Consider the following 24452-nt stretch of genomic DNA (forward strand, 5'->3'; position numbering starts at 1 on the left):
GGATCGTGCTTTTTTACCCCATCAATCTCTGCCATTTAATTGGAATGCTGTGTATTTAAATTTAGCTATTGATGTAGTTGGATTTGATTTTCCATTTTGCTCCCCCCCCACACACAAACCCCCTTTGGGATTGGTCTGTAATTTTCTTTCTTTGGTGCTGTTATCAGGTTTGATTATCAATGTTATACTCACCTCAGAAAGTTATGTATTTTTCTAGAACACCAGTGTTAGGCAACTGTAATAATAATCAAACCTAAAAGGCACTAAAAAAGATTTTTATTATTTTATGGATCTGATACTTTCTCAATGTTTAATACAAAAATTGGTTTTAGTTTTCTTTCTCTACTGGAATCATTTCTGTCAAATATTTTTCCTAGGAAATTATCCATTTCATATGTGTTTTTAAGTTATTTGTGTCAAATTGTGTAAAGTAGGCTGTTATGATTTGTAAGTGTTCTACTTATCTTGGTCTTTTTCACATTATTTTCTCTCCTTCTACTCCCCCAAACCTTCTTTTTTTTTTTTCTTTTTTCTTTTACTAGCTTTCCAGCTCCTCAGCTGCCTCCTCCAGAATTCAGATTCTATTAAGGAACTCACTTTTACAGATTTCTTCCTTTTTCTAAATCTTGGCCTCTTGATTCTTCACTTTCTTGATAATTCCTCACTGCCATAGCACAATCTCTTCTATTTTTTTCTAGAGTTCTAATCCCCAGCAAGAGGATTGGTTTGAATTACATACTCAACCATTTCACTGGAAACAACACTCCTGCATGTCTTTAATAAAAAAAAATAAAAAAGCCTTCACAGATATATTGTGTAAAAAAATTCACTCTCCTCAGTGGACAATTCAAATACTATATAAATCAGTACCACTGGGTCTGGGTGTGACCTATAGGAACCCTTTTATTAAAATGTGTATTTGTATTGTGGAGTTGTCTAGAATTATTTTTACATTAATGTCTATTGATCCTTTCCACCAGCTCTGCCTATGAAAGTGAAGTTAATCATGGTAGATATGAAAAGAATGCTGATTGGGTCAATGGCAGTTCACATCTTTAACACAGGAAGGAGGTCTGAACTGGAGACATATATCTGTTAACCATCATTATAGAGCTGTCAGTGGATGAGCCACTAAATTTTATTGATGACTGAGATCTGATTTTAGAGGTCAAGGGGGTAGAAGATATGTGGAAAGGGAAGGTTTGTTCTTTGGGTAAGACTCTGCCCTTGCCAGGTAATTTTGACCATGAGACAGGAGTCCCAGGACCTAGCAATGTCAACACTACCTACCTACACACACTATATATTCAGTGTTTGCGTATGTGACAGGACTCCCAGAACCAACAGGCTCATCTGGATTCTCACATATGCTCAGAAGCAAATTGTGTGTGTTTGGGACCAAACTGATACCCCAGCACAGGCACCAAGAAAGCTGAGGATGGGGGAAAGGTGTGAACACGGCATCTAAACTTCAGGAAGTACACGGCCTGGAAAATGGTTCTGGATCCCAGGACTCTGCAGCAAGAGTGAAACCATGAGTGGACCTATGTAATTTATTTTTACCACTTTTGAAATGTTACTGAACTCTTCCAGAGTAAAGGAAGTGCATTTTGTTCTCTGTCCCACAGTTCCTAGCTAGCAGTGTTTACGGAATATCAAAGTAGAAAATAAATCACTAACTACTCTACTAGAGGAAACTTTGTTGAATCTACACTCATTTAGACTTTAACTACTTATGGCTATGTGCAAAACAAGGTTTAAGTACTATAATCACCCTTACTCCTAGTGTTTTCTAATCAGCTTTTTCAAACTTCCTCCTGTTCTACTGGAATCCAATAAATTATAGTCCGAAAGCTCTGCAAAGTTTATATTGTCTTTCTTTCCAATAATGTCCTTATGTGGGATTGTATATTTATACACTGTTTTAAATGTTATACACTTAATCTTGGGTTTAAAAAATCTGTAATGAATGCTTATGTGGACTTATGCAGTATTACTAAATCATATAAAAATCTGTTACAATATGTATATTGTGCATGGTGACAAATTAAAGAAAAACATCAATGATGTTGCATTCTATATTTAGTAATACAGTAAAAATGTATTGGTAGATTTTATTCAGATACATTTTAAAATCAGTCATTAACTATGAATTCAAACAATAAATCAAAATACATTTTACTTCAACTTAAGGCACTATATTACAAAATTTTTAAAGCACACTGTCATTTTATTTACACACTATTTTAAGAATTGACAATAAACACTTTCCATCTCATCTTTGTCCTTCATTTGTAGTTTTAGGTATTCACAATGAAGTAAAACCCTCCAAATAAAATAAATTAAATGCATTCACCCTTAAAGCTTACCAGATGTAGGCTAGGAAGAGAGGAACCCAAGAATAATGCAAAGGCATTTTTAATCCTTTAATGTCCCAAACATTCACCTCTTAGAGCAAGCTTCATGGAAAAATAGCACAAAGCCTATAGTACAGAGCATGGACCAGAGAACCTGCATGTTAATGAGAGCAGAACTGTCCCCGTTATCAGTTAACATACTTATTCTGAATGCACTCACTGAATAATAAAAAAAACCACCTAATAAAAAATTATCCTATTACCTTTGAGTATTGTTGTCAAACAGTTAAATGTCATAAACAGCTAAATACTTTCTATCACCCAGAAAACAGCAAGGTACATTTGCCAATTATATTATAAAATACATCAAAACCTTACTGTAAAAGCCTGTTTTACTAAAGGACTTTTTCAGTGTATTGGAGGATCATTAGCTTTGACAGCGATAGTTTTTATAAATACATATGAATTAACACAGAGTTCAATATAATAATAAACACCTCTTTGATTAAATAAATTCTATTCATGAACATATATATATATATATTTACAATTTCAATTAAAGTTAATATCTTGAGACTGATAAGACAAGTAGGTAAATGTCTTTTGTTCAGGGGTTAAGACACAGCATCCCTTCCTATCCTATCCTATATAAAATCTACTCACAGGTTGGATGTCAGGTATAGTTCACTGAAACTCATACCACCATCAAGCTAATGCAATCACTAAAACTCACACCATTCCAAGGACCAAAGACTACTCAAATAGTATAAAATACCCACCTACTATTTTTAAAATATCCAGGGCTTTAAATGTGACTGTTGTACTCTTTGTTGTTATTTTTTTAATGGCAATTGAAGTAGAAAAGAAAATTTTCTATTATTTCATTCAAATCAACTATTACCTTTAAGATAACTATGTGAGGAAAAACTTCAGTAATAAAATGTGTCAAAAAGCAAAATTAGCCCAATTGGTTTTATTTCATTTATGTATTATGTTGTTCTTAATACAGTCAACTTATGATCACTATCAGTGTCACCTATTTATACAGGATGTGGAAATGCTTCTCAAGAAACCCAGATACAATAGGCACTAATACCAGGATCAGGAACCCAGCAGTGATCAGACAGGGTGAATTAAACACTTGATGATTAGCACCATTGCTCTTAACCATCACAGATAATCAACATTTAACTGGGCTGCATATTTACTGTAATTAATTTCTGTATCTGCGAACTGGGTGCCTACTTTATTTTGTATTGTCAAAACTTTAAAGATCACACTAATATCAATTGCTTGCCTCAACTTCCAAAGAATGGTTCCTGAACCCAAGTTTTCCTCTAATACATATAATCTAGTCTGTCATAACTCAGTTTCGTCATATTCATTTTGATTATTAGAAGGTTCCACCTAGCACTCAAGCTAGGAAATGTTAGGCGTTGTGGAAAGCTTATTCTGTCATTTAACATACAGATAATGTAAAACAGCAACAGATATTAAATTCCACTTTAAATATAACTACTCTGTTGTCTAAAAAGTAAGGGATAAAAGTCCAAAGGTTAACATAAAAATATCTTTTTCTCATTCTGACTCATCAAAACCAAATATATAATCAGGTCATAAATTTTTCTGTAGCTCTTTGATACTTCTAATTATAATCATCAACATGAGAAGGTTAAAAATGGTAACAAAAATGAATGCATTTTTTAAATTATGATTTTCAGTTGTGAGTTAGACGAAGGGAAACAAACATGAACGCAAATGTAACCTTTCCTAAGAGCTGGGCGCCGTGGGAATGCGGAAGCCTACCTCCGGTCCAGCCCGTCTCCGACCCCTCCGTAAGCTGGCTACAGTCTGCACACCCATACATGCTAGCACCCTGTGCACACACACCAGTAACGTATACAAAGCCAGTAAGCACAGAGCAACCCACTTTTCTCTATTAATTTCTTATTAGCAATGATCTTCAAAAGAAAACTGCTGAGATTTCAACAGCTTAAGGGTCTTAACAAAGACACAATGGTGAAGACAGAGGCTTTGTACCACATTGTCTTTGATAGTTTTTTAATAATAACTTCTTAAAATACTATCTTCATATGCTTGATCTTTTCTGCCTGGTTAACTGATTTCATGTAACTATCACAGAGAATTTCCTAACTCAAGGGTTTACTTGGGATACAAACTCCATTAAAGGTAAATATAAAAATATAGAAAACTTTTCCTCCCTGATGCACAAATTCCACTAATTACATAAAGATTCTGTTGTTTCATTTACAAATATAAAAATTTATTAGAAAAGTATGCCTACTAAATTTTGTTATATTTTCATATGTGTCAAATTTTCATTGCACAAAGAAAGGCAGAGGCAGTATTTTTCTTAAAAATGTTTCTAGTTAGAGAAATAGTGTTAATAATCTACCAGCAATTTTTCCAATGTTCAGGGTGTTTTTGTTTTTGGTATTAGCTAATGCACCAAAAGAAAACACAAAGAAAAGTAAAACACAATTTTAGCATGCTTGGTATAAATTCTTTGTCTTTCAAAGTATACTTTTTCATAGTTATAACACATTTGGGTGTATCCTTGGTTTTGTGACTAAGCAAAAACACGTTGTATAAACTCCAGCACATAGTATTAGTCAATTAAAGGATCATCATCATCTTCTTGTAACTGAAGTCGGGAAAATGGCTGCGGTGCAGACAGTCTATTCTGCATGATTATGAAGAGGCACGTTAGAATGGTTAAGATCAAGAGCACACCAAGAACAATTCCAATGGCTTCTGGGAGTCTAATGCACCACTGGTCAACTAACAAACACTGAATATGACCAAAGGTTCCATTATTTGGATGTGGTTTCAGTCCCAGGATGTGGCACATCATTGGATAAATATCCACACTATCAATTGTGCATTGTTTGTAGCCTTTGTGAAATGCAGGACCGTGGGCAGCCAGAAATGGATGCATACTAGACAAAGAATTATCATAACCATGGTCACCCACTGAAAAAAAAAAACAAAAATGATGTTAGTAAATAATCTTTCTATTAGAAAATAACCTGCTTTGCGTGTAAATATACTAGAGTCTTGCCAGTATAATTCCCATCCACTAGAATTCTGATCTGTTGAACCAGACAGGGGCCAGAAATAAAATTTTCTATTTTCTTCAACTCAGCCATGTTCCCTTTTTCATACACACATCCCTTTTCCAATCAGTCATGGCGGCTTTAAAACTATTTCTCAATCTTATGTACTTATTTTTCAGTTCTAGATCCACCTATTTTACCTGTTACTTTCCAGCACTGTTTCCAAAAGCCCACTGTAAACAGCACCAGTGAGAAAAAGTGGTCTGGCTGAAAGTCCCGAGTAATTGGGCAGGAGTGAGTTAAAACCATTGAATGGTGAAGAAGTGAACCTGCAGACTTACTTATGTCAATTGCTCCTGTGATAAGAAATAGGGTTATATATTGCCGTAACCGGTTTGGCTCAGTGGATAGAGCGTCGGCCTGCGGACTGAAAGGTCCCAGGTTCAATTCCGGTCAAGGGCATGTACCTTGGTTGCGGGCACATCTCCAGTGGGGAGTGTGCAGGAGGCAGCTGACTGATGCTTCTCTCTCATCGATGTTTCTAACTCTCTATCCCTCTCCCTTCCTCTCTGTAAAACATCAATAAAATATATTTTTTAAAAAAAGAAAGAAATAGGGTTATATAATACTAGAGGCCCAGTGCATGGATTCATGCAGCGGTGGGGTCCCTCAGCCTGGCCTGTGGGGATCAGGCCGAAACTGGCTCTCCGACATCCCCTGAGGGGTCTCGGATTGCGAGAGGGCGCAGGCCAGGCCGAGGAACCCCACCAGTACACGACTGGAGTGGGGAGGGACAGCGGGAGGTTGGCTGGCTAGGGAGGGACCGTGGGAGGGCTCCAGAGCATGTCCAGCCCGTCTCACACAGTCCCAATTGGGGCTGGCCAGCTGAGGACGGACCGTGGGACGTTGGCCAGCTGGGGAGGCACCGCAGGAGGGCTCCAGAGAGTGTCCGGCCTGCTTGCTCAGTCCCGATCAGCAGGCCCCCAGCAGCAAGCTAACCTACTGGTTGGAGCGTATGCTCCCTGGTGGTCAGTGTGCATCATAACAACTGGTTGGATGGTCTAACGAAAGGTCAGACACTTAGCATATTAGGCTTTTATTATATAGGAAGGATACTACTTGTTCACTGACAGTTAATGAACACCTCAACATCTGAAGGGCCAGGTAACTGTGAATGTCACAGATGGGATTCTTGTACTGAATATGCAGTCTACCCAAACCAGTGGTTCTCAACCTCCTGGCCCTTTAAATACAGTTCCTCATGTTGTGACCCAACCATAACATTATTTTCGTTGCTACTTCATAACTGTAATGTTGCTACTGTTATGAATTGTAATGTAAATATCTGATATGCAAGATGGTCTTAGGTGACCCCTGTGAAAAGGTCATTCAACTGCCAAAGGGGTCTCGACCCACAGGTTGAGAACCGCTGACCCAGACGATTCCAACTTATAATGCCAGTGAAAGTCTAACTCAAAGAAAAATGTGATGGTCTCTAACCAAACTCCCATATCAGATTCTCAAATTTTAGCTTTATTTTAACAAACACTGCCTTTTATTTTTATACATTTTTAATTACATTTTTATTGATTTCAGAGAGGAAGGGAGAGGGAGAGAGAGATAGAAACATCAATGATGAAAGAGAATCATTGATCGGCTGCCTCCAGCACGCCCCCTACTGGGGCTTAAGCCTGCAACCTGGGCATGTGCCCTTTACCAGAATCGAACCTGGCACCCTTTAGTCTGCAGGTTAACGCTCTATCCATTAAGCCAAACCAGCTACGGCAACAAATATTGCCTTTTAATGTACACCACTTGCATTTAATAAGCTACCACTTTCACATGAAGTGCAGGGTCTAAGTGATGGGTATACCAGTGCTTTGTTATTCTTTAATTGTATGTTTAAGATATTTCGAAATAAAAATGCATATGACCAATATAATAAAAAGTGGAATATAACACTATACATAAAAAGATATTATTATTTCAATAATGTAAAAATATGCAAGTATATGTAATAGGAAAAAGATTAGAAAGGCAAAAAACTCCCACAATTAACATTTGTCTGTACCTCTATATTGAGGGATTATGGATACTTTTTGTTCTCTTTTCTAAACATTTCTGTATTTTCCAAGTTTTTATAGTATGACAAGTATCTCTAATAAAAGTATAATATGCTAATTAGACCAGATGACCTTCTGGAAGAAGCCTGGGCTGCGAGGGAAGCCCAGGTCTCCAGTGCCTGCCAGCGGCCAGAGGGAAGCCCGGGTCCTGGGTGCCAGAGGGAAGCTGGTGCCGGCAGCTGGGGGAAAGAAGGCCTACTCTTGCACGAATTTCGTGCATCGGGCCTCTAGTAAACAGTATATGATTCCATTGACCCTGGTTTGATTATTGCCTGATGTTTCTGAATTGCTTTAGATCAGGGACTGCAAACAACAGCCCCTCGCCAAATTCAGCTTGCTTTGGCAAACTAAATTTCAGTGGAACACCCCATGTCAATTTATAGATATTGTCTATGGGTGCTTTCCCGCTGTAAAGGCAGAGTTGAACAGTTCAGACCAGCCGGCCCAAAAGCCTAAAATACATATTTACTATCTGGCCATTTACAGAAAGTTTCCTGACCCCTTGCTATTGACTACAAAATCACATTTTTTTAAAAAAGTATTCAAATTGAATTTAGCATATGGATAAAGAAGCTTGTTTCCAGGAAGACCTGTAATTCTCCCCTATACATCATCTTTTTAAGAGGGATTTCGATACATCTATTTTGTTTACCCAGTACATTTTTGTTTGTTTACTTTCTGGTTCTTGTCCAATGTTTTAAACAGCTATAGCATTCAGGTAAATGATTTCATCATTGGAAAAACACATAGGGTTACTTGGACAAAAATTTTTAAATTTATTTTTATTGGTATCAGAGAGGGAGGGAGAGATAGAAACATCAACGATGAGAGAATCATTGACTGGCTGCCTCCTGCACACCCCCTACTGGGGATCGAGCCTGAAACCCGGGCATGTGCCCTTGACTGAAATTGAACCCCCGACCCGTGAGTCCACAGGCCAACGCTCTATCCACTGAGCCAAACTGGCTAGGTCTGGACAAATTTTTTTAACATAAAAAAAAAAATGAGAAATTTGAACTAGCTATCTCTTCCTATTTATTTTGCTTCTTTTCTTTGTTTCCTTATTTCTCTTTCATTTTCTACAAATGAGAACCTATCTTGAAAGTTACTGAGAGACTCTGCAGTTTTGGTAAGAAAGTAAAACTATACCTTCACCCTTATGGTCACCCAACCTTCTAATGCAAGGGTGACATTGTGGTTATTGTGACTTGCTATCAAATAAAAACCTGAGAACTGAATGAAGAACTCACAATGGTGTAGTTGAAATCGAACTAATTATACTGTGTCAACATCTCTAAGTAAAGTATTCTGTTAACAGAACAATGTCAATTTATGATTTATCCCTTGGACACAAGAGAAATGTTAATTTATACTAAATTAATACTTACATTTTAGTGATGAATTATTTAGCACAATTGTCCAGCCTTCATCAGCAACCAAAATAATAGGCTGAATTCGATCATTATGTTGATAATGAAACCTGGCAGGAATGTCTTCTTTGAGATAAACATTCATGTGAGAGCTACAGTTTTTTAGTTTGTTATAAACCTCTGTTTTATCTGAAGGAAAAGGAAATAGTAAAGGAAAAAGTCATGGTCGATAAGGAAAAAATAATTTTAACTAAAATAACTGGAAAAAATCCTGAACAATATCTATTAAATCATTTTTAATTCTAAAAAAAAAAAAAAAAAAAGACAGAGAGAGAGACTAATCATGTGACAGTATTGGGAGAAACACACACACACACTCTTTTCAAAGCATTCATATAGTTCTTTTTTCACTTTGTTATTATTCCTGGTGGACTTTTTATACAAAGGGGACAATTTTCACATCTAGCTTCCTCAGTAAATATTAACTAATTACATATTACTACTCATCACTAATTCTATCAGTAAACAAAAGGTATATCTCACACAAATATTCCAGATGTTTTCAAGGGTAAAAATTTCCTTTTTCAGACTAAGGGAGTTTGTCACCACCAAGCCAGCAATGCAAGGAATGCTAAAGGGACTGGTATAAAAAGAAGAAATAAAAAGCTCAGAAAGAAAACAGCCACACACACACACAAAAAGAAATGGCTACAAACAAGTACCTTTCAATAATAACTTTAAACGTAAATGGACTAAATGCTCCAACCAAAAGACATCGAGTGGCTGAATGGATAAAAAAACATGACCCATACATCTGCTGTCTACAAGAAACCCACCTCATTAGAAGGGACTCACACAGACTGAAAGTGAAAGGATGGAAAAATATCTTTCAGGCAAATGGAAAGGAAAAGAAAGCTGGGGTAGCAATACTTATATCGGACAAAATAGACCTCAAAGTGAAGGCCTTAACAAGAGATAAGGAAGGCCACTTCATAATACTAAAGGGATCAATACAACAAGAAGATATAACCCTGATAAACATATATGCACCCAATGTAGGAGCACCCAAATTCATAAAAAAACTCCTGGAAAATATCAAAGGAGAGATCGACAACAATACAATCATAGTAGGGGACTTTAATACACCATTGACAGCACTGGATAAGTCCTATAGACAAACAATCAGCAAAGATACAGCAATCCTAAATGACTCACTAGATCAGATGGACTTAATAGACATCTTCAGAACACTTCACCCCAAAGCCAGAGAATATACGTTCTTCTCAGGTGCTCATGGGACATATTAAAAAATAGACCACATATTGGGTCACAAGCAAAGTATCCCCAAATTCAAGAAGATTGAAATCATAAAAAGCGTCTTCGCAGACCACGATAGCATAATATTAGAAATAAACTACAATAAAAACAACCCAAAATACTCAAACACCTGGAAGCTGAATAGCATGCTATTAAATATTGATTGGGTTACCAATGAGATCAAAGAAGAAATTAAAAACATCCTGGAAACTAATGACAATGAAAACACAACAATCCAAAACCTATGGGACACATTGAAAGCAGTCCTGAGAGGGAAGTTTATAGCTCTACAGGCCGATCTCAAAAAACAAGAAAAAATGGTAGTAAATCATCTAACTCTACAACTCAAAGAATTAGAAAGAGAGCAACAAGAAAACCCCAGAGTGAGCAGAAGGAAGGAGATAATAAAGATTAGAGCAGAAATAAATGACATAGAGACCAAAAAAACAATACAGAAAATCAATGAAACCAAGAGCTGGTTCTTTGAAAGGATAAACAAGATTGATAAACCTCTAGCCAGACTCACCAAGAAGCAGAGAGAGGGGACCCAAATAAATAAAATCAGAAACGATAGAGGCGAAATAACAACAGACCCCACAGAAATACAAATGATTGTTAAAAAATACTATGGACAGCTTTACTCCAACAAACTAGACAACCTGGAGGAAATGGACAAATTCCTAGAAAAATACAGCATTCCAAAACTCAATCAGGAAGAATCTAAAAATCTCAACAGGCCAATAACTATGGAAGAAATTGAAGCAGTCATCAAAAAGCTTCCATCAAACAAAAGCCCAGGACCAGATGGCTTCACAGGGGAGTTTTACCAAACATTCAAGGAAGAACTAAAACCTATCCTCCTCAGACTACTACAAAAAATTCAAGAGGAAGGAACACTTCCAAGCTCATTCTATGAAGCCAGCATCACCCTAATACCAAAACCAGGTAAAGACAACACAATGAAAGAGAATTACAGGCCAATATCCCTCATGAACATAGATGCCAAAATCCTCAACAAAATCTTAGCAAATCGGATCCAGCAGTACATCAGAAAGATCATACACCATGACCAAGTAGGATTTATCCCAGGGATGCAAGGATGGTACAATATCCGCAAATCAATAAACGTGATACATCACATAAACAAATTGAAAGAAAAAAACCACATGGTCATATCAATTGATGCAGAAAAAGCATTTGACAAAATTCAACACCCATTTTTGATAAAAACTCTCAGCAAGGTGGGAGTAGAAGGATCATACCTCAACATAATAAAAGCCATATATGACAGGCCCACAGCCAACATCATACTCAACGGACAAAAACTAACACCATTTCCCCTAAGAACAGGAACAAGACAGGGATGCCCCCTCTCACCACTCCTGTTCAACATAGTACTGGAAGTGTTAGCCATTGCAATTCGGCAAGAAGAAGAAATAAAAGGCATCCAAATTGGAAAAGAGGAAGTAAAACTGTCCTTATTTGCAGACGACATGATATTATACATACAAAACCCTAGAGATTCCATCAAAAAGCTACTAGACTTAATACATGAATTTGGCAATGTAGCAGGATACAAAATTAACCCCAAGAAATCTGAGGCATTTCTATACACCAATAGTGAACTTTCAGAAAGAGAGATTATAAAAACAATCCCGTTTACCATTGCACCGAAAAAACTAAGCTACCTAGGAATAAACTTAACTAAAGAGGTAAAAGACCTCTACTCAGAAAACTACAGGACGTTGAAAAAAGACATAGAGGAAGACATAAACAGATGGAAGAACATACCGTGTTCATGGATTGGTAGAATCAACATCATCAAAATGTCCATACTACCCAAAACAATCTATAAATTCAATGCACTTCCCATTAAAGTACCAACAGCATACTTCAGAGATCTAGAACGAACTTTCCAAAAATTCATCTGGAATAAAAAAAGACCCCGAATAGCTGCAGCAATCCTGAAAAAGAACAAAGTAGGTGGGATCTCAATACCAGATATCAAGTTGTATTACAAAGCCACTGTTCTCAAAACTGCCTGGTACTGGCACAAGAATAGGCATATAGATCAATGGAATAGAATAGAGAGCCCAGAAATCGCCCCGAACCAATATGCTCAATTAATATTTGACAAAGGAGGCAAGAACATACAATGGAGCCAAGATAGTCTCTTCAATAAATGGTGTTGGGAAAATTGGACAGATATATGCAAGAAAATGAAACTAGACCACCAACTTACACCATACACAAAAATAAACTCAAAATGGATAAAGGACTTAAATGTACGACAGGATACCATAAAAATTCTAGAAGAATCCAAAGGCAAGAAAATCTCAGACATATGCCGAAGCAATTTCTTCACTGATACAGCTCCTAGGGCACTTGAAACTAAAGAAAAAATGAACAAATGGGACTACATCAAAATAAAAAGCTTCTGCACAGCAAAAGAAACCATCAACAAAACAACGAGAAAACCCACTGTGTGGGAAAACATATTTGCCAATGACATATCTGATAAGGGCCTAATCTCCAAAATTTATAGGGAACTCATACAACTTAACAAAAGAAAGATAAACAATCCAATCAAAAAATGGGCAAAGGACCTAAATAGACACCTTTCAAAAGAGGACATCCAGAAAGCCAAGAGACATATGAAAACATGCTCAAAGTCACTAATCATCCGAGAGATGCAAATCAAAACAGCAATGAGGTACCATCTCACACCTGTCAGACTGGCTATCATCAACAAATCAACAAACGATAAGTGCTGGAGAGGATGTGGAGAAAAAGGAACACTTGTGCACTGCTGGTGGGAATGCAGACTGGTCCAGCCACTATGGAAGACAGTATGGAGTTTCCTTAAAAAACTGAAAATGGAACTCCCATTTGACCCTGTGATCCCACTTCTAGGAATATATCCCAAGAAACCAGAAACACCAATCAGAAAGGATATATGCACCCCTATGTTCATAGCAGCACAATTCACCATAGCTAAGATCTGGAAACAGCCTAAGTGTCCATCAGTAGATGAATGGATTAGAAAACTGTGGTACATCTACACGATGGAATACTATGCTGCTATAAAAAGGAAGGAACTCTTACCATTTGCAACGTCATGGATGGAACTGGAGAGCATTATGCTAAGTGAAATAAGCCAGTCAATAAAGGAAAAATACCACATGATCTCACTCATTCGTGGACAATAGAGACCATTATAAACTTTTGAACAATAATAGATACAGAGGCAGAACTGCCTCAAACGGATTGTCGAGCTGCAGCGGGAAGGCCGGGGAGGGTTGGGGGGCAGGAGGTAGGGGGGTAAGAGATCAACTAAAGGACTTGTATGCATGCATATAAGCATAACCAATGGACATAAGACACTGGGTGATAGGGGAGGCTAGGGGACTGTCTAGGGCGGGGGGATAAAATGGATACATATGTAATACCCTTTGTAATACTTTAAGCAATAAAAAAAAAAAAAATTTCCTTTTTCCATTTGTATGAATTACAAAATACACCAAAAAGCAAAGAAATAATTCTGAACATAAATCTTAAGCTAATTGTTTTGTTTTAAAATTTGTAAAGTAGAGGGAAAACATATAATCCCACTCTGAGTAAGTGTAAGAATAGATGGTGCTTAACTACAAAAGCCAGACCTTTATTCTCTTACAAAACCCTCAATCCATTGACCCATTCAAATATTCCTTGGCTAAAATTTACTTACTTATTTTGGGAAGTATTGCAGCAACTGGGGTAAAATCTATAAGAGTGTAGTCTGAACGATTGAGGCAGATATCCAAGTTTATCAGTCTTTCCTTAGAACACTGGGTCATCCCATGGTCGCTTGTAATGATCACATTAAGATTTTCCCACAATCCTAACATCTTGAGTTTGTGGACTAAGTCACCAATAAGGTCATCTATTTCTTTCAACACTCTGCGCATATTTTCTTTATCTTCAGGTCCATATTTATGTCCACTTGCATCTGGTTCTTCCCAATAGAGCGCAGCAAAAGTAACTGGTGGGTTTGAATTGCTCAGCCACATGGTAATATTATTTAGTCTCTCCTCAAATGATACTGAGGAGCTATAATTCATAAAATAGGAAGGAGTGGTATTGTGAATGGGTATATCGGTGCCAGGCCACATAGCAGCAGCACTTGATCTGTTTTCCTGAAGCTCATTGGTCACCCATATAGGTACTGCCTCATTCCACCAAAAAGGATCCCTGTCATTAAAGTCAGAAAAATATTTCTTGGTGATTACATCATACATGGAATTAGCTACAATGCCATGGCTTTCTTCATACAAGCCCGTCACAATACTATAGTGGTTTGGAAATGTCTTTGTGATGAAAACATTTTTAACATGCTCCACTAAGACGCCTTCTTTGATAAAATTCTGGAGATGAGGAAATTCATAGTTCTGTAGATAGTCAGCTCTGAAGCCATCAAAGGACACCAGTAGTAACTTCGGTGGCAAACTATACGAAGAGTTACTACCTCTACACGCAGTTATAAGTCCAGAAAATAAAAGTATTACTAGTAGCTTCATATTGAACGTGTTGAAGGAGAGCAATCAGGGTTCCTAAAATATAAAAACACAATGCATAAGCAGTAATGCTATTTGACTTGGATTAGGTTTCAAAAGTTTAACCATCAGGAGAAGAGAACCAACATTTAAACTTTTTATATACCAGCTTTACCTCTATCAACTTAAAAATTAAATAATTTTAATTTACTGAAAGGTAACTGAATAAAGTTAAAATTGGAAAGACTAAAAATTGCCTTTACTTGTCCAGTTTCCTTTTATATATGTCCTGCCCAGCATGCACGGGCCATTTTTATACTCTATATAATACTCAGGTTTGACTACCTTGCTTGTCTGCAATTAGAAATTTAGAAATTATTCTAAAAGCTTAATAAGAACAGATGAAGAAACAAAAAGTCTCCCTTTTCACAAAGCAGGAGTGCCAAGCTCTCTGAGGCTCCAGAGAGGGAGACTGCTGTTCCATTTAACGACTAGTCCTACAGAAATAGGTAGTAGAAATTCCACCATATTGGCTCCCCACCAGTTCTTGTTGAAAAGTAGGAGAATAAGAAATAAATACTATTTGAGAGAAAGACCTCACTCTGAGCCTATACAATATGCACATGAGGCTGACAGGCAGACAACGCCTACAGGGACTGGCAGGCGACAGTAACTTCTGAAGAAATTCAACAGCTGTTGAAATGAATTTCATCACCACATCCCTCTTAGTCTTCCCTTTTACTGTCAAAGGCATAACTATTCAACCTAAAACTTCAGGCTCGGAGCTCCCTCTGATTTTTCACTCATTTTTAATAATCCACGAATGACAAAAAGAGCTTTCCCCTAATAAATCTTCCTGCCTTCAGACTCTATCTTCTTTGGGCCCTAAAATAAAAGGATCTGTGATTTAGGTAGAGTGCTTCACTATAGATCAGCAGTTCTAAACATGTGGGTCGCGACCCCTTTGGGGGTCGAAGGACCCTTTCACAGGGGTCACCTAAGACCATCAGAAAACACATATATAATTACACAGTTTTTGTGATTAATCACTATGCTTTAATTATGTTCAATTTGTAACAATGAAATTGGGGGTCACCACAACATGAGGAACTGTATTAAAGGGTCGCAGCATTAGGAAGGTTGAGAACCACTGATATAGATGGTCAGGGTACCCTTCCATCAGAATAAGAGAAAAGGAGCAAAGGAGTGCGCTAACAGGTTGAGGGCTAGAGGTGAAGGGAGCCGCATTCTCTGAGTTATAAAAGGTAGAGTCATTTATTGAGAGGGAGTAGGGTGGTAAAAGGGCCGGTGGTTTGAGGAATACAGAGAAATGGCAGATGTGGAGGATGGGTAAGAGTACAAGGAAACAGCAGGATTTGTGGTCAATGATGACAGCAGATTCCATAAATTTTTAGAGTGACACTGTTGATTGGCTTTCTCTAGCACAGTGATTCCCAAAGTGGGCGCTACCGCCCCCTGGTGGGCGCTGCAGTGATCCAGAGGGGCGGTGATGGCCACAGGTGCATTTGGGGGCATATATCTTTCTGTTTAATTGCTATTAAAATTTTAAAAAAATAATTTCCAGGGGGCGCTGAGTAATATTTTTTCTGGAAAGGGGGCGGTAGGCCAAATAAGTTTGGGAACCACTGCTCTAGCAATTTCCTGGCTCAGGCATGAACAAAACATACAGCTGAACATACCTGGGCTTGAAACTAAAGTATGATGAAGGAAGCTGAAGTTGATATCATCTAATGAATGGCTGATATTTGAGCTGCAGCATCTAAACTGAAACTAATGTAGATGCAAACAGAGAGGATTTTAGACTTGAGGTTCTGATGAAGTCAAAGAACTGGTGTTTTAAAAGTAACTTTCAGTGAAAAGTGCAAGGATGTGGGGTTGTGGTTAGAGTGAGATGATTGAATTCATCATGCCAGAATAAGAAGACTTGTGGTATGGCCAGGGGGACATGCCCCTAGAAGTCCAGGCACACCAGCAGCCAGTTAAAGAACATGATGATTAAGTTCACAAGTCATTTACTGTGTTGTTCTTTTTCCCAACTAGACAGCAATTATTTGAGGGTAGAGACTTTTTTCTTTCAAACATACTTCATACTAGATGGTCTGTGTATGTAGTCATTCAAAGACTTACTGATTGAAGCTGTGACCCTCCAAAAACCAGGGACTTAAGATTTTGAAGATCAAAGGCACAGAATCATTTTTATGAGGAACTTTGGGTCTGGAAAATCTCCAGCATTTTAAGCTGAGATGGGCTGCCTCCTGAGTGTGGTGCATGGGTCCTCTGCTGCTAGTCCATCCAAGAAACCAAAACCAGTACACAAGAACAAAAACCACCTCTCCAAAGAAATGAGTAACAATTCTAAGTACAAGACACATACTTTGCACAGATGTAGCTCCAGTCACACGTCAGCAATTTCAGCTGTCAAGAATCTAGATAGCAGTACTTCTCTTTTTATTCAGTATTTGGTGCCCCTGACCTAGTGTAACGCATCTCTTCCCTCAGACAGTCATAACTGGGTTCAGACAATATCATGCAGGCTGTTGCCTAGGTTCCAGAGACCTCAGAACTTGTGTGGAGGGCACACAGGTCTCCATGAAAGCTTGGACTGAGCAGATTCCCTGGTTTCTCGGAGTACAGCTACTTCCCGATATCAAAATATCTGTCTCCACTAACAGTAGACTAAAACAGCAAATAGGTGGCCTAGTATTGTAAAGATACTCACAAATCTTTTTTTTTTTTAATTTAATTTTATTGACTTCAGAGAGGAATGGGAGGGAGAGAGAGATAGAAACATCAATGATGACAGAGAATCATTGATCGGCTATCTCTTGCACACCCCACACTGGGGATCAAGCCTGCACCCTGGGTATGTGACCTCACTGGGAATCGAACTTTGACCTCCTGGTTCATAGGTTGAGACTCAACCATTGAGCAACAATGGCCAGGCACAAATGTAGTTTTTAAAGGTTGTTTATCTATTGCCCTGGCTTTTGCCCTGAGTAACCATTCTACTTTTCCAACCAATCCCACTGCGCAACGTATTCTGCTGCCAAGTCAAATCTGATCTAGTATATCAAACTGAACACATTGTCTGCACCTCCAAATCTTCCCCCTTTCCTATGTTCCCTAATATCTTAAAACAGCTTCATCATTCTCTCGGTCACATAGAGATGTCCTGAGTACACCATCAGTTGCCAGCCTAGTCAACTCTATTTTCATATTATCTATTACAGCAGCAATTTTCAACTTTTTCATATCACGGGACACATAAACTAATTACTAAAAACCTACAGCACACCAAAAAATATAGTTTTGGCCAATCTAATTTAAAAATATATATAATTTTGATTCATTCACACCAGATGGTTATTGTTGTGTTGACTGTTGTCATTTTTTTATTTGAAAATCTAAGGGAAAAGAGGTCCATGCCCCTGACTGAGTAGTCAAGTCTGAATGTTTTAAAAATTCTTGTGGCGCACTAGTTGAAAATCCCTAGTATAGTAGACATATGAGTCACTGAGTGGACCTTGTTAAAAGTTCAGCTGTCCAGCCCTGTGTGGCTCATTTGGTTTAAGTGTCATCTAGGAGCAGGTATGTGAGGCACTCACATCAATGTGTTTCTCTCTTTCTCTCCCATCCTCTCTCTCTAAAATCAATACAAACATATCCTCGTGTGAGGATTAAAAAAGAAGTTCAATTGTCTACTCTCCATATCTAGAAAATTCTAATTCAGTTGGTCTACAGTAGAGGCCAGGAGTCTTCATTTTTAACAGCTATCCATTCTTTTCCATCTCCACTGCTGCCCTACTTCTTAAAGTCCTCAATATTTCCTGACAAAAACACTCTGTCTCTTAACTGACCTTCCTACCTGAATCACTTTCCCCTTTCTGCCGCCAACTAAATTTTTCTGGTCATAGCTCTGTTCATGTGTTCATGACAATCCCCTAATTTAAAAAAATTGTTCAAAGTATCCACTGCTATACAAAAAGTCCCAACACCTTAGCCTGGCATTTAAGCCCCTCCATTATCCAAGCCCAACCCATACGCAAATCACTAGAAAATAGTTAAGGAAAGAATTGCCAACCTTAATTTCCATTTACCATACTTCACTGTCGCATTCTGTCTGAAATATATTACAAAGACATGAAAAGACAATAATCATTTATCTAGGTGACCTGCAGGTGACTTACAACAGCTCTTCAGTAACAGTCTAGGCTTCCAAAAACATCCTAAAGTTACTTCCTATATGTGTAGTTCTGCCCAAACTCTCTTATAGGTCATAAAAAAATCATTCAACAAATATACAATATAACTAAGTCTAATCACAAAAATGTACATGCTGTTTATCAAGAGACAAGAATGTTATACTTTTCAAATATATAATACTGAAAATAGGGGCATCAATAATCAGGACAATGAATCAACTTGTCACCTTGAAAGAACAAAGACAAGCTTGAATGAACGTTGTCAGACAATACCAAAACTTTTTGTAATTCTATGCTTGAGATCCATGCACCACACAAGTATTGTTTATAAAACCAAGCTATTCAAGGAATTACTACAAATGAAATATCATAGTATGCATAAAACTATTCCAACAGCGTTACTTATAAGAGCAGAGGGGTTCAAAGAAAATTCAACTAATGGTGTTGGGACAACTAGATATCCAAATGTAAAAGAATGACTTTAGACCCTTCATCTCATACCATACACAAAAATTAACTCAAAATGGATCATAGACCATGAGGATTAGAGTGAAGAAATAAAATGGATTCACCATAGTAAAGCTGCTAAATTACTAAAATCAAGTAGGTTGATATCTGGGAAAAAGATTCTAGTCTTGTTTTAACTAGTCTGGAAACTTAAACTTTTGAATATTCCAGTTCTGCATCAATAGACATCAAACCTCTGCTAATCCTCTGATTACCCCTGATGAAGGGAAGAACATTCACCTGTCCAGACCACCTGATATCCATTTTCCAGACCATCAGTTATCTAGAGGATTACATCTTGGCCCAATCCAAAGACTCAGAATGCAACACTGATTCTTCTCAAGAAGGTACTTTTTATTATAAAAACCCTCAGCTTCTCTTCCTTTTTTACAGAACACTCTGGATATTTACCTAGCTGTGTAATACCTTTGAGTAAATCTTTACCAGTTATCTCTAGCCAAAGCCTCCTGATTCATGTATGCTTAGTCAACAACCAACATATATATATATATCTTAGAAGAAAATACAGAAATAAATCTTTATGACCTTGGGTTAAGCAATGTCTTCTTAGATATAGCACCAAAAGCATGAGTTACAGAAACAGAATAAATTTGATTTCCTTGAAAATGAAATTAAATACTTTAATGTTTCAAAGGATACCATAAAGAATAGGAATCCACAGAATGAGAGAAAATATTTGCAAATCATATATCTGATAAGGAATATATGTATTATATATATAGAATATGTAAAAAACTATAACTCAATAATAAAAGTCAAAAAATCCAATTAAAAATGAGGGAAGAACCCTAAAAAAACAATTCTCCAAAGATATACAGATAGCAAATAAGCACATGAAAAGATGTTCAACTTCATTAGTCATCAGTGAAATGGAAATCAAAACCATAATGAGATACCACTTCACACCCACTTTGATGAATACAGTAATCAAAAAGACAGATAACAACAAATGTTGGCAAGAATACAGAAAAATTGGAACCTTTTTATACACTGCTAGTAAGAATGTAAAATGGTGCAACCACAACTTAGAAAACATTTTACATTTTGGCAGTTCTTCAAATAAAGTTACCACAGGATTCAGTAATTCTACTACTATGTACATGCACAAGAGAAATTAAAACATTATGTCCACAGTAAAACCTATACACAAATACTCACTACAGCATTATTCCTAAGAGCCAAGAGGTAGAAACAATTCAAACGTCCATCAAGTGATAAGTCGATAAATAAAATGTGGTATATCGCACAATGGATATTATTTGACAATAAAAAGGAATGAAGTATTAATATATGCTACAACTTGGAAAAACCTTGAAACATTATGCTAAGTGGAAGAAGGCAGTCACAAAAGATCACTTATTGCATCATTCCTTTTATTTAACATGCCTAGACTGGGCAAAACTACAGAAGGGAAGTATATTAGTAGTTTTCCTTGAACACAGGGTTGGGGAGAAATGCTAATGAGTACAAGGTTTCTTTTGAGGGTGATCAAAATGTTCTCAAATTAACTGTGGTGATGCTGTGCAACTCTAATATTATACACTATAAATGAGTGAATTGGATAGTATGTGATACACACACACATTTATATATATAGGGGGAGGGGGAGGAGGAGGAGGAGAAGAAGAAATTGTAATTTTAAAAGCATCTGAAAATACCCTGCTACAAAACAGGAAACATCTTTGAAGTCTCATTTTACCTCAAAAATTATGTGAAATGTATCCTCCATAATACAGACTTGGGTGTTTTAATGGGAAAATATTTTACACCACTTCTCATATGGGAAAAACCCCACAAAAACACACACACACACAAAAAAACACAATACAAGCAGAAACCAGTGTCTGCCTCTGTCTCACACAAATTACGTAAGAATCAAACTCTTTCTTCCCCAAATCTTGAGTAGAAATGATGTTCAAGATGTATGGGGTGTTTATCCTGAGGTCAGAATCCCTTAATACATTGCTAGGATCCAAGTGTTTCAGGCCTTGTCCCCAGCATTAGAAGCACAGACAGCATGGAGACCACAAGAATCCTAGAATTTGAGCTCATTCTTAGTAGATGGACAATCTTAGGCAGATCTAACTCCTCCCAGATTCAATTTCCTTGTGTGTAAAATGGGGATGCATAAAGCATTACCGAACAGACCCTTAAATTTAGTTTCCTTTATCCATTCTAGTTACAAAGCTGTTATGTTGCAAAAAAAGTGCACTATGACAGGCAGATGGTATTACTGTGAAACTATAAAATAACTAAAAATAATTTAACCTAAATCCCTTTTTACATGTGATGAAGTTGAAGGTCAGTGGTGGCCCAAGCTCAGAAAGCAATTAATGTGCTCTTACCAATTTCATGTCTTCAACAAAGTTAAGAGTCTAGTAACAGCAAGTTAACAAGTCTAGTAATAATCTCCAAACGATTCACAGAACTTTTCCTGCCAGAACATCTTTCCTTAGCAGCACCTGTATCTACGCCTTCCGAATACTGATTTATTCTAACAGGGAGCATTAAACTATAAATAAAACATCAATGAGATCTCAAGTAGTTTTCAATGTATGAAAATCACTGTTATATTAGAAAACATTGGGAGACATTTTGTAATTTTTCCAAGCAAAAATAATCTATAATAAAAGGGTAATATGCTAATTATACTGGATGTCTTCCAGACATCATTCCAGATGTCCTTCCTGATGAAGCCGGGGCCAGAGGGAAGCCAACCCAGGTCCTGGGTGCTGTGGGCAGCCCGAGGGAAGCCAGTCCGGGTCCCAGGTGCCTACCGGCGGACTGAGGAGGGAAGCTGGTGCCGGAAGCCAGGGGAAGAAAGGCCTACTCTTGCAAGAATTTTTGTGCATCAGGCCTCTAGTGATGATGATGATGATGATGATGATGATGATGATGATGATGACGATGGGAAAAAGAGAAAGCAGACTCATCTAGACTGCGTCCAAATAACCCCAACAGCAAACAGAAGTAGTAGCTGGTTTTCTTTAATTGAGGGGACAAAGCACATTCTACCTCACCTGGGATGACTTCCTTGCCTGGATGGGCAATTCTCTCTGACATCCTTAGCCCAGGTGAAGTTGGGAGAGTATGACAGTTACAGGATATGGTGAAAGCTACTTGTCACCAGTAACATGCTACCCACTTCATAATACGAAAGCTCTATTCCAAGCGCTTCACAAGTATTATTTGTAATGAAACTCTTACACAGCTTTAAAATAGAACTATTGTCTATGCACACAGAAAACGTAGGTGGTTTCGTTTAGATTACTATTGTTATTATCTTCATATTCTAAGGAAAAAACATTAAGTACTCAGTAAAAGACTTCCCCAGTCCTTTTTTTTTTTAGGATTCTAAATCATTCCCCAATTTTCCCACGCCCGCAAAATTGTCTAGCAAGTATCTCCAAAACAGCTACAGTCCTATTACTTCCTACAGAATAAAACGCCCCTCCATGGACTCCCTGTGTTTTCATCAAAATTTCTCCCAGACATTTTTGTGGCTAATTTAAAGGGAGGAGACAGTTTATTTCTATTAAACATATTCCCTTAAACTGCCTGGAAAAGGGAAGAAAACCATAATAGTAACAAGAGCAGGTGACTTCCTATAGTGCTTGGCGAGATTTCATTCGGGCTTCGGTCCACCAGGTCGCCGGTGGTTCAGCAAACCCTCCTGGGGGGTCGGCCCTGGAAGGGACCCGAACCTGCCTGTCACCAGCGGCCCAACCCCGGACACAGCCTCCCTCCGGCCGCCCTGCCCCCGGTACCATGGATGCCACCCCCGGAAAGGAAGTGTTTGTAAAGTGCTTCACACACAGCCCCGGCCCGCACAGCGCACTTCGTCCTTATCTGCCTCGGCTGCCGGTGCAGGAAAGTCGTTTTCACGGTGGATGACATCATGACCATAAACTCGAATCTGATACTCGGACACAGGCCTGTCCAGGCGTCTCTTCATATTCAAATGCCCACCCCGCCGGCCCGCCTCCCCGCGGTTTCACCTTCGCTCACCTTGGCGAGCCCTCCGCTGGCCTTCAGCCCACTCCCCTCTCCCCCCCGCCCCCCGCAGCCCTGCCCACCCCAACCCAACCCACCGCTAATCGCCGGCCCACACCGGCCGCCGCCGCCGCCTCCGCCAGTTACGTCGGTGCCGCCGGTCCCTTCGCGGACGTCCCCGCCGGCGTCCCTGGATGTCGGGAGCGGCCGGGGGAGGGAAAGGGGGCGTTTCGCACCACCTCTACTTTCAAATCCCCCGGTGGGCCGGCAGGGGTGGCACTGCCCCCGCAACCGTGCGCGCGAGGCCTCACTCACCTGCCGCCGCGGCCGCTCCTTCCAGCGCGCGGAACGGGCGCTCGAGGGTCCCGGCGCGAAGGAGACGCGCGGGGCCAGCGGGAGGCGCAGCTCTTCCCGAGGTGCCTGCGCAGTAGCGACCCCCACCACCGCCGCCGCCGCCGCCGCCGCGGGGAGCGGCCACCACCTCCGGGAATCCGCGCGGCCGGGGTGCTGCGCAGTGCGGGCCGCTGTCCGGCCGGGGCGCGACAGCGGAACAGGCTTGGAGCTGTTGGCGCAGCGAGCGGGGAGTCTGAGTCCTGCCCTCCGATTGGATGCCGGAGCCGCCGTCAGTGTAACCCCCTTTCCGATTGGTTAGACTCCGGCACCACCTGCGACAGCTGCTCCGGTGGAGTGGGACGGGACCCGGGAGCGGAGGTGTGTTCCTCTCGGCCGCCACGGCCCTTTTGTACCATCGTAGGGCCGCGTGCCCTTCAGAGGACCTGAAACGAAGGGAGCCCTGGCCATGGCCAAGGCCACGCCTAATGCCACTCCCACTTTGCCCCCAGGAAACCCTGGGGCTTAGGTGTCCCCAGGAAAAAAAACGACTTGGGCTGCACCAGGGCCTCGGACAAATCTAAAGCAGCATCAGCCAGTCC

General features: G+C 39.1%; 1 protein-coding gene across 5 annotated transcripts in view; it reads right to left on the reverse strand.

Annotated features, from left to right (window-relative positions):
* Positions 1 to 2100: 2100 nt before the first annotated feature.
* Positions 2101 to 24452, reverse strand: part of ENPP4 (ectonucleotide pyrophosphatase/phosphodiesterase 4) — a 59585-nt gene continuing 37233 nt past the window's right edge. Inside the window, exons 1-5 of one of the 5 annotated variants that reach the window (XM_059701528.1) lie at positions 23836 to 24043; positions 23619 to 23710; positions 13972 to 14833; positions 8946 to 9116; positions 2101 to 5351 (exon numbers count right to left, since the gene is read on the reverse strand). In XM_059701528.1, the coding sequence (XP_059557511.1) occupies positions 4987 to 5351; positions 8946 to 9116; positions 13972 to 14800 (1365 nt within the window). In that variant the 5' untranslated portion in view covers positions 14801 to 14833; positions 23619 to 23710; positions 23836 to 24043 and the 3' untranslated portion in view covers positions 2101 to 4986. Of the gene's footprint in view, positions 5352 to 8239; positions 8263 to 8945; positions 9117 to 13971; positions 14834 to 23618; positions 23711 to 23835; positions 24055 to 24452 lie in introns of those variants that run through there. The other 4 variants (XM_059701526.1, XM_059701531.1, XM_059701527.1 and 1 more) reach the window with 4 other exon arrangements.

The sequence above is a fragment of the Myotis daubentonii genome, chromosome 6, assembly GCF_963259705.1.
Source record: "Myotis daubentonii chromosome 6, mMyoDau2.1, whole genome shotgun sequence".
Taxonomy (NCBI): Eukaryota; Metazoa; Chordata; class Mammalia; order Chiroptera; family Vespertilionidae; genus Myotis; species Myotis daubentonii.